Consider the following 14,510-nt stretch of genomic DNA (forward strand, 5'->3'; position numbering starts at 1 on the left):
TTTCTCTTCTTGCTTTTTGTACTTCCCTCCATACTTGAGACCATGGATACCATTATTTTCAGTGGCTGTGTTAATACTCCACTGTGTAGGTATACTGAGCCTGCACAGATGGGAATTTTGGTTTCTAGTTTTTGTCTTACTGATAAAGCATTGTGCATAAACTTCTGCCTGTATTTCATGATTTCTGTGTGGAAACTGCAATTATAGGGTCATCAATTTTTAAGGCTCTCAATATATTTTGTCACAGTTCTCATAGGTCTTTAAGATTTTTCATGTTTACTTATTATTGAGAAAGTTATATATAGGGAAAAATCCAGAAGTATTTACATATTTGGATGTTAACTTAAGAACATGGTTATAGCCTGGCTGGTTGGCTCAGTGGATTGAGCATTGTCCCATAGACTGAGAGGTCCTGGTTTGATTCCCAGTCAGGGCACATGCCTGGGTTGCGGGCTCAATCCTCAATGGAGAGTATGCAGAAGGCAGCCAATCAATGGTTCTCCCTTACATCGATGTTTCTATCTCTCTAAAAAAAATCAATGAAGACATATTTATTTTTATTTTTTATCCTCACTCAAGGACATTTTTGCATTTATCTTCAGATAGAGTGGGTGGGAGAAAGGGAGGAAGAGAGAGAGAAACAGCGATGTGAGAGGGACACATCGACTGGCTGCCACCCACATGACCCCATCCAGGGCTGGGAATGAACTGCAATCAAGGTACATGAACTTAGCGGGAACCAAACCCGGGACTCTCTGGTCTGCAGGCTGATACTCTTAACTGCTGAGCCAAACTGGCCAGGGCAAACGTATTTGTTTTTTAAAAGGAAAATGGTTATGTTTGCATTAGCGAATAGGTGGTAAGTATTGTAAAAAAACTAACCTTGTATTTATTATTTTTAAATCTCAAAAGGACCATTCTTAAGGAGAGCCGATTTTTTCGTTACTTGCACACAGCTGTGATAGTAAGTGGAACCATGCTGGTGTTTGGAGGAAACACACACAATGACACATCCATGAGCTATGGCGCCAAATGCTTTTCTTCAGACTTCATGGCTTATGACATTGGTAAGTTTCCCAAACCCGCTTTATTTTCAAGAGTCTTTTTTGTCTATAAATAACATTTTAAAGGAAATGGAAAATATTGCTATTTAAAAATGGTCAGGCCATTTGAAAGAGGCCTGCATAGTATTTTTATGTTAATTTAGCTAATGTTACATCTATTAAAAGACATTACTTCTATATTAAATTATTTTATTTTATTTTATTTTATTTTTTTCCATTTTTTGTACAGACAGAGTGGGAGGGAGAGAGAGAGGGAAACATCGATGTGAAAGGAACACACTGAGTGGCTGCCACCCGCACGACCAACCAGGGCCGGGGACAAACTGCAACCGAGGTACATGCCCTTAGCGGGAACCGAACCCAGGTCTCTCTGGACCGCAGGCGGATGCTCTAACCGCTGAGCCAAACCGGCCAGGGCTATATTAAATTATTTTTGAAGACCCTCTTTTATTTAGTTGAATGTTAATTTTTGAGGATGGGTTGGGATAACTGGGCTCACTCTCCTGTGCTACAGATGTCTTTCATAGCAGTGTCATGTAACTATTGACTGTCAGCATTATGTTAAGTTGGTTCCCTAGATATCCATTTCACATTTTAAAAAATTTGCTGTGGTAATACATTTGACCAGAAGAGGGCAGTAGTTGCTCATGCAAAATAAATACTAGCCATTCTCTTGTAGAAATACCATGAGATGTTCATATTTGTGCCAGCAATTGAGCTTGTACATTGCCCTTGGCCTTATAGTAGGGGAGGCAGAGAACCGAGCTTACAATATAATTGCAATTCAGGGTGTTACTTGCTCTAAGATGAATGCATGAGAGTACCTATGAACATTCATTAACACATGGGGGTAAGGGTTATGGTTAGGGGAAGCCTTCTTGAGAAGGGGCCATTTAGGCGGGGCCTGAGGAACACTAGGTGAAGTTAGGTGGACTTCTCAGGCAGCAAAAAGGGGCCATGCCACATTCCTGGGGCCTGTGAATAGTTGGTTTTGGCTATATCTTAGTTGCACATACAGGAGGAGTGGCTTTAACTGAAACTAGAGACCCAAGCAGCTCTCAGACTGGTCAGATCCTGAGAGACCTGTTACGTCATATTGAGAATTTTGGGTATTTTGAAGAATCTTACAAAGGAGGTGACGGAATCATATTTGTGTTTTAGGAAGATCTCTTTGTGGCATATGGTGAGTAGTTGGGAAAGGCTAAGATGGGAGTTAAAAGGCTGTTGGCTTGATTCCTGAGGAGGGTTTGAACCAAGGCTGTGAAAGTGGCAATGAGGATAAAGAGATAGATGGGTTTGAGAACTCCCAGGAACTTGAGGATCGTCTGGGGTGTATTTTGAGAGAGATGAAAGCATCTCGATTCTCAAGTATCTAGTCTGGGCCAGGGTAGATGGTGCTTTTTACCAAAGTTGGAAATAGAAGTACAGAGACAGGGTCTGGGAGGAGGTGAGGAAGGTGAGTTTGGGAGAATGTTCAGCTGGAGATGTCTGTGGGAAGGAGCAATGCAGAGATCAGTGGGAAGCTCTAGGAGTAGGTGAAATTCTGTAGAGAACATGTATCATCAGGGATGAACAAAGAGCCAGAGGATAGTTGGATAAAGAAGTCAGAAAGAGGATGCAGCCTGTGAAAGCATGTCAGAAGAGTAGGAGGAAAGTGAGGCAAGATTGGTGTCCTGCGAGGGAGCTGTTCACAATGGCTGCAGAGGGATTAAAATAAGGCCTGGAGCCCTGGCTGGTGTGGCTCAGTGATTGAGTGCCGCCCACCAAATGGTGGCCCATTCAATTCCCATTGAGGGCACATGACCAGGTTTTGGGTTTGATCTCCAGTCAGGGTGCGTGTGGAAGGCAGCTGATCAATGTTTCTTTCTCACGTTGATATTTCCCTCTCTCTTTCCCCTTCCCTTCCTCTCTCTCTAAAAATCAATTAAAAAAAATTTACATATATGTGAGGCCTGGAGAATCTTTCAGATTTAGCAACAGGTTATTAATTATCCTGTAGCTATGGAGGAGTAATCCAGATTGCAGGAAGCTAAAAAATAATGTAAGGTGAGATGTGCATGGTGAATATTGACTATTTTAATTTAAAATATTTATCTGTGAGGGGAAGAAGGGGTGAGTTGAGTACCTTCTTGGGCATATTTAAATGCTGTGGTGAAAGAGGAAAGGGTCTTTGCCACACTGTGGTTTTAGGGAAGGAAGCAAGGTGGGTGGGCAGAAAGTCTCTGTTCTCCATGTGAGGAAGACCACAGAGTCTGGGCTGGTAGGAGAAGGAAAGAAGGCTGCTGTTGCCAAGGTTGAATAAGGGTCTGGATTGAGTGGAAAAACCTTTGTTTAGTGAGTGTGAATGTTTTCTCAGAAGGAGAAAGGGAGTTGAGTTTGGTGTGGTTTACAAGCAAGAGAAGTTGATAGCATGGTTCAGAACAAAGGAAAATTAGTAGATCTACCAGATCTAGGAAAGGACTTCTTTTTTCCTCACCCGAGGTATACTTTTTGTTGATTTTAGACAGAGAAAGGGAGCCCGCCTGGTGTGGCTTAATGGTTGGGTATTGACCCATGCACCAAGAGGTCGCCTGTTTGATTTCCAGTCAAGGCACATGCCCAGGTTGTGGGCCTGATCCCCAGTAGGGGGCATGCAGGAGGCAGCCAATTGATGTTCTTGCTCATTGATGTTTCTATCTCTCTCTAAAATCAGTAAAGAAAAAAAAGTTTTTTTAAATAGAGGAAGAAGGGGAGGAGGACAGAGAGGGAAACATCAATGTGAGAGAGAAACATTGATTGGTTACCTCCCATACCCACCCTGACTTGGGGATAGAACCCAAAATCCAGGTATGTATTCTCACTGGAAATTGAACCACCTTTTGGTGTACAGGAAGACACTCCAACCAACTGAGCCACACTGGACAGGGTTCAAGGAAAGACCTTTCAAAAAATTAGATAAAGTTTGAATTAGTTTTAATTTTCCACCTTTATTTTCCTATTTTAGCTACCGTTTGGTCAAGTCAATGTAGAGTGGAAAATAATTACGGGACCCATATGTTTTACTTCCATAAATTCTGAAAAATGTAAAATTTGCTTAAGTTAAAAAACATTCTAGTGGATGAAATTGATAGGCAACAAAGTGAATGGTGTGGGTGTCGTGGATGTTGGATGCATTCACTAATTAGAATTGCCGTATGGTCCTGCCTTTCCTCCATACTCTGCTATTCTGCTGCTGCTGCTGCTGCTGCTGCATTTTACCTAAGAAATGAAGGTGTGACTAAGAAAAAGCAAGAGACACATTTGTGTTTGTTACAGTCTTCTCCCAAAGAAAATGCCAGTTCCTATTGATGATGAATGGCAGTCTCATCTGAAATGTGTTTTTCTTGCTCCTAGCTTGTGACCGCTGGTCAGTGCTTCCCAGACCTGATCTGCACCACGATGTCAACAGATTTGGCCACTCAGCAGTCTTACATAACAGGTAATTAGAAAAGAAGTGCTTACTCCTTTTCTCTTGGGTTTAAAATGAAAATGAAGTAAAATATGAAGTGGAATTGGAATTACGCATTATTCTCAGGATTTTCTCATCCTGTTAGTTTTTCACAGAATTATGTAGGTATGAATTTCCTGATATATATTTAAAATATTTGATGTGCATTTGAATTACTTCCAATGCCATGTTTGTTGAAATGTTTTGTTGGCATAAAAGATTATGCTGTATTTGATGCTGTCTGAATGCATGGGACCAGAAAAGTTATGTGCAGTCACTGTCTTATGCTCTGTCATTTGCTGTTGTTTGTGGAACTTAGGTCTGAGTGGTAAGGAGATTTGAAAAAAGAGAGGGCACGTCAAATGGAGGATAATGTAGGGGAACAGAGATGGGGAGATTGTGAAGCTTCATATCGAACAAGTTTATAGTCTTTGATAATCGAAGTCTGCATTGCATTGCTCGAAAATGCCTGGCCCAAACTAACAGAGTTCTTCATCAATCTGCCTGAAGGCTCTGTCATATAAGGGCAATCCAGAGTAGCCTTTCTACCTGTTCCTTATGGTGTTCTTTAAAGATGTTTGATTTTTGCCTGGCCGGTGTGGCTGAGTGTATGGAGAGTTGCCCCATGGACTGAGAGGTCTCAGTTCGATTTCCGGTCAGGGCACCTGCCCAGGTTGCAGACTCGATCCCCAGTAGGGAGCATGCAGGAGGCAGCTGATCCATGTTTCTCTCTCATATCGATGTTTCTCTCTTTCATCCCCTTCCTCTCTGTCTAGAAAATCAATTTTTAAAAAAGATTTTTGTTTTGTTAAACAGCCGAGTTATGTTATTAATTTTTCTCATTTCATTTCTGCTGTTACTACTGTTGTCTACTTTACCTTTTAAAATTTTAGGTCATGCCGTGGCTGGTGTGGCTCAGTTGGTTTGAGCATCATCCTGTACACCAAAAGGTGGCAGGTTTAATTCCCAGTCAAGACAAATACCTAGGTTACAGATTCAATCCCCAGGCCTGGTTGGGGTGCATGCAGGAGGCAACCAATTGATGTTTCTCTCTCAAAAAAACAAAAACCCTTTTGGCAGTTTGATTATAATGTGTTTAAGTGTGCATTGCTTTTTGTGTTAATCTTGGAGTTTGTTGAGTTTTAAGGGTATATAGATTAATCATTTTTATCTAATTTGGGGACATTTTCAGCCATTTTTTTTTTTTTTTATTAAAAAAATTGATTTGATTTTAGAGAGAGAAAGGGAGAAGGAGAGAGAGAGAGAGAGAGAGAGAGAGAAACATCAATGTGAGAGAACATTGATTGGCCGCCTCCTGCATGCCCCCCACTGGGGATCAAGCCCACAACCTGGGCATATGCCCTGACCAGGAATCAAACGGGCGACCTCTTGGTGCATGGGTTAGTGCTCAACCACTGAGCCACACCAGCTGAGCTCAGTCATTATTTCTTTAAATGTGTGATCTGTCATTTCTCAGTCTCCTTCTGGGATTCTCATTATATGCATATTGAATGTTTTATGTTGTCCCACAGGTCTAATGAATTTTTTATTTCATTTATGGTACTTTTCAACTCCAGAATTTCCATTCAGTTATTCTTTATAATTTATATCTCCTTTTGATATTCGCTCTCTGTTGAGTCATTGGTGTCATATTTTCATTTAATTTTTAAAATATATTTTTATTGGCTTTTTTTTTTTTTTTTAGAGAGAGAGAGGAAGTGGGGGAGAGATAGAAACATCTAAGTGAGGGAGAAACAGTTGGCTGCCTCCTGCACACCCCCTGCTGGGGATCAAGCCCAAAACCTGGGCATGTGCCCTGATTGAGAATCAAATCAGGGCCTCTCAGTCTATGTGATAACACTCAATCCACTGAGCCACAGGCTGGACGAATTTTTTATATATTTTTTGTTTGTTTGTTTGTTTTTAGTTGAGTATAATAACTACTTTGAAGCTTTTGTCTCCTGAGCCCAATGTGTGGGCCCCATCAGGGACAGTTTTTTGTCTTTTTATAGCCATATATATATATATTTTTAATTGTTGATAGTATTATAGATGTCCCCCATTTTCCCCCCTTCACCCAGTCCCTGCCCCACCCCAGGCCTTCACCATACTATTATTGTCTGTGTCCATGGGCTGTGCATATATATATATATATAAATTCTTTGGTTAATCTTAGAGACATTTTTGATTGATTGTTTTGTTTCCTCTGTATGGATCACATTTTTAAAAAACTTACTTTTGTTGAATGTATTACAGATGTCCACTCTTTTTTCCTCCATTGACCCCCTCCTCCCCACTCCTGCCCCCCTCCTGCCTTCCCCACAGTATTATCTATGTCCATTGGTTATGCATATATGCATATAAGTTCTTTGGTTTATCTCTTCCTATTCCCCCACCCCCCTTCCCTTTGAGGTTCTTCAGTCTAACAACCAATTTGTACTTATTAATCCCTTCACCTTTTTTTGCCTATTCTTCCAACCCCCCCTTCCTGTATGGGTCACATTTTTTTTGTTTCTTTGCACATCTTGTAATATTTTGTTGAAAACTAAACATTTTAGGTGATATTATATTGTAACACATCTGGATTCTGATTTGCTGTTTGTTTGTTTAGTGTTTTGCCTAGACTAATTCTGTGTAGTCTATCTCCCCCAGTGAGCCACTGCTCATTTTTCTACCTAGTTGTTTTTTTCTTGTTTTTATTTTTCAACTTGATCCTAGGGATTGACTCTAGATCAGTGTTGCTTAGTAATTAGCCAGTGATTGGTCAGTTGTTTTGTTTAAACAATTTAAGCTAGTAAGCTTTCCACTCTTTGCTGATGGATCTGTTTGTGATTTGGGGAATGTATGCAAATTCCAGGAAGTTTATAAATCTGTCCTGGCTTTTGTTTTCTGTTTTCAAGGCCTCATGTTCAGCTAAGAACAAGTAGATAGCTAGGGTCTTCTCCATTATCTTCTGAGTTGCTTGAGCCTTGTTCAAACACAGCATTCCAAACCACCAGAGGTATGTGAAATCCTTAAGGTACACACTTTGATCACCATGTCTCTGAAGGGGAATTGGGCTTGACTTAAAAGGCTGAAAATCTTGCCCTGGCCGATTTGGCTCAGCAGTTAGAGTGTCGGTTGGCCTGCGGTCCAGAGAGACCTGGGTTCGGTTCCCACTAAGGGCATGTATCTCGGTTGCAGTTTGTCCCTGGCCCTGGTTGGGTCGTGCGAGTGGCAGCCACTCGATGTGTACCTTTCACATCGATGTTTCTCTCTCTCTCTCCCTCCCACTCTATTTGAACAAAAAGTGAAAAAATGTCCTCAGGTGAAGGCTGAAAATCTTGACATTGGACCCAAGGAAGACCCTCACTTCTGGCATCAGCCAATAAAGTCTCCCATTGAAAGACAACTAAAAAGTATACAGTAAGGAGCTAACAAGATAATGAAGAAATATTGAACAGAAAATAAACGAATAGAGTTCAAAGAGATAAATCGAGCTGCTTCAGTCTGTGGGAGTTTCCTCATCCAGTTGAAGCAGCTGAGCTTTCTACTGACTCTCCAGGCTGAAGGGACAAAAGCAGAGATTTCTTTGTACGTACATGTCAAATAGATATTTCTGAAAGAATGTGTAAATGATGGGATGGTTTGGGTTTTTTTTTTTTTTTTTTAGAGACAGAGACTAAATGATCCTATTAGATTTTTCTTTTTACCCTAGACTAAAAAAAATTAAACTCGTTATTACGTGTTAACATGCAAGAGATAATACACTCAATTTTAATATTAGTGCTAGGAATTTAACATAGTCTTTGAAATAGAAAAGAGAAATTCAGATAAATCATTTACTGTGTTTTTTAACCCCCCAAAAAAGTGTTAAAACATTTTGTTATGGAAATTTGAAACCCTAACCCACTCCAGATTATTTTGAAGCGGCTCCCTAGCATATAATTTCATCAGAATATTCTATAAAGTCACCACAAACAATGAATTAGAGAATATTGAATTTTTACTCTGAGGGAAATGCAGGGTTAGGTTCCTGCAAGTGTCTGGTCACAACATTTTCAGCAACTAGTCAATTTATATCTTGTTTTATGTGTATTTCTGTTTTTTATTTTTTTGATACATGCCCCTAGTGGGAAGCGAACCTAGGACTCTCTGGTCCACAGGCCAACGCTCCAACCACTGAGCCAAATCGGCCAGGGCGTGTGTTTCTGTTTAAAGACACACCTTATTTAATATATATTGTTTACTCATTAACATTGAGCTCAAACTCAACAGCACTGTAACTCATGCTTGAATGAAGCTCATCTAACAAACGTATTTTCTCTATAAGCCACGTCACTGGACAGCGCTTCAACACTATATTTTGGGCCATTTAAAACCGCAGAATCACCAACATAAAACACAAATGTACAGAATCATGGCGCTGAATAAATTATCAAAAGAACACTTGTTTATAGTATAAGAACTAAAATGGGAAGGCAGAGCATCAACTTGTTTGACCTCACCTGGAAATGTCAGCCAGACTGGCTTGTTTATTTTGTTTTTTAGATTTGGTTGTTGATAGATATGCATTTATTGCTATTTTATTGTTCATATTGTTTATCCTCCCCCCCCCCCCCCATTTCCTCTTTCCCCTTCTCCTTCTTCTCTTTCTCCTTCTCCTTCACTTTAACATTTTATATAATACGGGTTTGGTGGTAATGAACTCCTTTAGCTTTTTCTTGCTTGGGAAGCTCATTTTCTGTCCTTTGATTCTAATTGATAGCTTTGCTGGGTAGAATAATCTTGGTGTACCCTGATCAGTTTGGCTCAGCAGTTAGAGCATCAGTTCACAGATCAGAGTCCCATGTTCGGTTCCCGCTAAGGGCACGTACTTCAGTTGCAGTTTGTCCCCGGCCCCAGTTGGGGTTGTGTGGGTAGCGACCACTCAGCTGTGTCTCTTTCACATTGATGCTTCTCTCTCTGTCTTCCCCCATCTCTTTCTCCTGCTTTATCTGAAGATATTGTAAATGCAAAAAAAATGTCCTCAGGTGAGGATTAAAAAAAAATTTAAAAAGAAAAAAGATTCTTTCTTTGTCTTTAACCTTTTGCACTTTAATTATGATGTGTCTTGGTGCAGGCCTTTAAGTTTATCTTGTTTAGGACTCTGTGGTTCCTGGACTTGTATGTCTATTTCCTTCACCAGGTTAGGGAAGTTTTCTGTCATTATTTTTTTAATTTTTCAATTTCTTGCTTTCTCGCTTCTCCTTCTGGCACCCCCATGATGCAAATGTTGGTATACTTGAAGTTGTCCCAGAAGCTCCTTACAATATCTTCATTTTTTTGGATTCTTTTTTCTTTTTGCTGTCTGATTGGATTTTTTTTTGCTTCCTTATATTCCAATTCGATTGTTTGCTTCTTGGTTTCACCTACTCTACTATTGATTCCTTGTAAATTATTCTTTATTTCAGTTAGTGCACCCTTCATTTCTTCATTTCTGACTGGTCCTTTTTTATGTTGTTGATGTTCTCACTAAGTTCTTTGGAGGTCTCCTTAAGTTCCTTGAAGGTCTCACTAAGTTCCTTGAGCATCCTTATAACCAGTGTTTTGAACTCTGCATCTGATTGATTGCTTATCTCCGTTTTGTTTACTTCTTTTCCTGGAATTTTGTTCTGTTCTTTCACTTGGGACATGTTTCTTTGTCTCCTCATTTTTGTGGCTTCCCTGTAATTGTTTCTATGTATTAGGTAGGGTTGCTACGTTTCCTAGGCATCGTAGGGTGGCCTATTGTTGTAGGCGTCCTGTAGGGTCCAGTGGCACAACCTCCCTGATCACCCCAGCTGGGCCCTCGAGGTGCACCCCTAGTGTGGACTGTACACCTTTCTGTTGTAATTGAGTCTTGGTTGCTGTTGGCCCATCAATGGGAGGGATTTACTCAGGCTGATCAGCTGCAAGGACTGGCTGTGCCCACTGACCACAGGCCTCTGATTCCCTTGGAGGATCAGCAGTGTGGGGCCCCACCACACAGAGCAAGACTTACTTCATCAGGGCTCTGGTACCCACTGAGTCCACTCATTGAGTGTGTCACTTGTGGAGGTGGTTGGGTGGTGGTGCTTCGATGTGGTCTGAAGCTGTCCACTGGGTGTACTGGCTCTGGAGCAAGATCAGCCTCTGTCTGTGTTCTATCTGGGGCCACCCAGCATAAACTACAAAGTGATCTGCAGATGGCTGCTACTTGTGCTGGGCTTGGAGGTGCCTAGGAAAAGCCAAGTTGTAAACTAAGGCTGGCTGCTTCTAGTGCCAGGCCTGGGGCCACTTAATGAGAGTTATGGGGTTTACTGAGACCAGATGCTGCTTGTTTGAGAGATTTTAGGAAAATCTGAAGCAGGATCCAAGACAGGTCAATTCTATGGTAAAGCCACTGGAAACAGCTTGGGTGGGCCTGAAAGTTGTTTGGGGCAGGGTCTCAGGGAATCACCAGGGTGGGGAAAACAGTGTGAGCCAGGTTGCTGGAGTCCCATATATGGTGGCCATCTGCTACCCCAGGGAAAGGCTCATCAAAGGAACTACCTGGGGCTTCAGCAGCCTCAGCCTCCCTCAGCCTCAGTTCCCACTGGTTTTTAGAGCCAGAAGTTATAAGAACTTCTCTTCCTGGCACTGGAACCCTGAGCTGGGCAGCCTGGTGTGGGACAGGGACCTCTCACTCCTCAGAGAGTACCTTCACAGCTGAGGTATCCTCCTGATTTTAAATCCTCCACACGTGGGTGTGGGACCAGCCTATCCACACCTCCACCCCTCCTACAGTCTTAGTGTGGCTGCTTCTTTAATTTCATCGTTGTAGTACTTTCATTCAGCTTGATTTCATGCAGTTGTGAATGATGATTGTTTTGTAGTTTAGTTTTGATGTGGTTGTGGGAAGAGGTGAGCACTGCATGTTCCTATGCTGCCATCTTGACCGGAAGTCCTTAGTGCCACCAATTTTAATAAATATGTTTTTGTGAGCTAGGGCTGTCAGCCAGAACACATATATGTGGCCTCTTCATGTGTCTTGGGCTTCCTAACAAAATGCTGGTTGAGTTCCAACGATGAGCATCTTTAGCACCACCCTCTCTTCGAAGGTACTGTCCTCAGGCCTCAAGCTGTTTTTTTGCACCTTTTATTTTAGAATGCAGTGTCTTTTATTTTTAAATTTCTAAATTTGAAAACTAGACAGACTAGGTAAATAATACAGTTTTCCAAAGATGAATGTGCTCACTTGGAGCTCAGTTTTTCTGCTTAAAGTACAAAAACAATTTTCTAAAATTTCTAGGCAGAATGACTACTGTTTTGATGATCTGTGATTAGATGAACTGATCAATCTAAGTTGGTAACATCCCTTTTTTTCCCCATTTGTAAGAGTTTAGAAAATTCTAGAACAGATACATTCTAGTCTTACAATGACAATTTCATTCCAAATGTCTCCTGAGAGCCATATACCATATACAGGAATCCATCTTCATCCTTCTCACTTTCATACACTTTCAAAATCTGTATGGACACGCTCACCATGCTGTGCCCATTCACTAACAGGAAGAAGGCTTGATTAGCGTTGAGCTGTAAGCGCCTTCTACATATCTTGATGCGTTCACTCATGTTGACATGATCAGGTACAAGAAACTTGGTTTTATCCAGGACAGGAAGGTGCTTCTCACCCTTGTATTATTCTGTTATTACCGGGATTTTGGTTGGATGCTGCTTTTGGGTAAGTCGGACATCTTCTACTCTTTGTTCGAAAGCACGGCACTGCTTGAAGGTCTTCTCCCATGGCATGTTGTGCAAGGCTGGGAGCAAGCAGCGAGGTAGAGAGTCCCGGTACTTTAGGTGGCGGAGGTCCAACAGTGGCCATAGTGACTTCCCTTCCGTTTTTTGCTTCTTTATATCCCAAATCACTGACTTGATTCTCAGGTTTATCTACTCTACTGTTCATTCCTTATAAATTATTCTTCATTTCTGCATTAGTGCATCCTTCATTTCTGACTGGTTCTTTTTTATGGGTTCTCTATCCTTTTTTTATGCTGTTGAAGTTCTCATTAAGTTCCTTGAGCATCCTTATAACCTTTGCTTTGATCTCTGTATCTGGTTGTTTGCTTGCCTTCATTTCATTTAGTTATTTTTCTGGAAATTTCTCCTATTCTTTCATTTAGGACATGTTTGTTTTCTCATCTTACCTGTTTCTCTATGTTTGTTTCTATGTATTAGGTAGAGCTGCTAGGTCTCCCGAACTTGGTAGTAGGTGTCCTGTAGGACCCAATGGTACAGCCTCCTCAGTCACCCAAGCTGGGCTTTCCAGGTGCAGCCCTAGGTGGGCTGTGTGCACTGTCCTTTTGTAGTGGAGCCTTGATTGCTGTTGGCATTACTGGGAGTGATGTACCTGCAGGCCATTTGGCTACGAGGACTACAGTGGAGGAGCTGTTATGCAGGAGTTAACCCTACAGAACAGGACTTGCTTCTGTGGGGCTTTGGTGCTCACTAAGTCCACTCCTTGAATGTGTTGCTCATGGAGGTGGTAGGGTTGTAATCTAGTGTGGTCTGAAGCTGTCCACTGGGTACACTGGCTCTGGGGCCTCCCAGAAGGAGTCAGGTCAGCCACTGCTTGCATGGGGCCACCTGGCACGAGCTACAGAGCAATCTGCAGATGGCTACTACTTGTGCTGGACTTGGAGGTGCCCCAGAGAGGCCAAGCTGTGAACCAAGGCCTGCTGCTGCAAATGCCACTTAGCAAGAGGTGTGGGGTATACAGAAGCCAGATGCTGCTTGCTTGAGAGAGTTGAGGAAAGTCCAAAGCATGAGACAAGAAAGGCCATTTGTATGGAAAAGCTACTGGGAATAGCTTGGGTGGGCCCACAAGTTGGGTAGGACAGGGTCTCAGGGAATCACCAAGGCAGGGCAAACAGAGGGGGGGGGGGGAATGTGTGTGTGTTGCGGGTCTGACTCAGGAAAGGAACAATGGCCTCTCCGGCTCTTTTGTCTGGCAGAAAACTGATCCCCCACCCAGCTCTTGCCCTGATGGTAGATACTTCAGTTCTTCCCCATATGTCCCTGGTTCCTTTCATGCTGCTGCCCCAGTGCTGTAGATTAGAGGTAGTGAGTCTGAGTAAGTCTGTGCACAGGCTGATTAAGAGGAACTGCCTGGGACTCCTGCAGCCCTCTGTATATCACTCAGCCACAATTCCTGCTGGTTTTTACAGCTAGAAATTATGGGGACTACTCTTCCTGGCTCTGGAGCTCTGGTCTGGGAGGCCTGGTGTGGGGCTGGGACTCTTCACTCCTTAGGGAGTATCTCCACAGTTAAGATACCCCCCCTTTTTTGTTAATCCTTACCGGAAGATATTATTCCATTTATCTTCAGATAGAGTGGGAGAAAGAGAGAGAGAGAGAGAGAGAGAGAGAGAGAGAGAGAGAGAGAGAGAAACATCGATGTGAGAGATACATCGACTGGCTGCCTGCCACATGACCTCGACCAGGGCTGACAACGAACTGCAACCAAGACGTGACCTTGACCGGAATCGAACCCCTGACTCATCAATCCATAGGCCAACGCTCTAACCGCTGAGCCAAACCAGCCAGGGCCATCCCTCCCAATTTTAAACTGCCACACAGTAGGTGTGGGACCCGCCTGTTCTGTGACTCCCCCCCTCCTACCAGTCTCAGTGTGTCTTCTTTAAATCCTTATTTGTTGGACTTCCATTCAGCTAGACTTCAGGTGGCTCAGAATGATGGTTGTTCTGTAGTTCAGTTGTAATTTTGATGTGGTTGTGGGAGGATTTGAGTACTGCATTTACGTATACTGTACTGTCATCTTGACTGGAAGTTCTTGCCTCATACTTTTTAAAAATTTAATTTGTTAAAATTAGGATCCAAATAAGATTCATATATTACAGTTGGTTGAAATGTATTTTAAGTTTCTGTTGATATATAGGTTCCCCATCCATCATTTTCCCAGTTATTTGTTAAAAATAAACTGGGTTGTCTTGTAAGTT

At 42.1% G+C, this 14,510-nt stretch overlaps 1 protein-coding gene and 1 pseudogene across 2 annotated transcripts in view; one reads left to right on the forward strand and one right to left on the reverse strand.

The window, feature by feature from the left end:
- ATRN (attractin) overlaps positions 1-14,510 on the forward strand; it is a 185,008-nt gene that overhangs the window by 81,507 nt on the left and 88,991 nt on the right. For both annotated transcript variants that reach the window (XM_036244251.1, XM_036244252.1), the window contains exons 10-11: positions 913-1,067; positions 4,437-4,521. In XM_036244251.1, coding sequence (XP_036100144.1) covers positions 913-1,067; positions 4,437-4,521 — 240 coding nt within the window. The remainder of the gene's footprint in view (positions 1-912; positions 1,068-4,436; positions 4,522-14,510) is intronic.
- On the reverse strand, positions 11,923-12,300 carry LOC118618195 (annotated as a pseudogene).

This window comes from Molossus molossus, unplaced genomic scaffold (genome assembly GCF_014108415.1).
Source record: "Molossus molossus isolate mMolMol1 unplaced genomic scaffold, mMolMol1.p scaffold_m16_p_6, whole genome shotgun sequence".
NCBI lineage: Eukaryota > Metazoa > Chordata > Mammalia > Chiroptera > Molossidae > Molossus > Molossus molossus.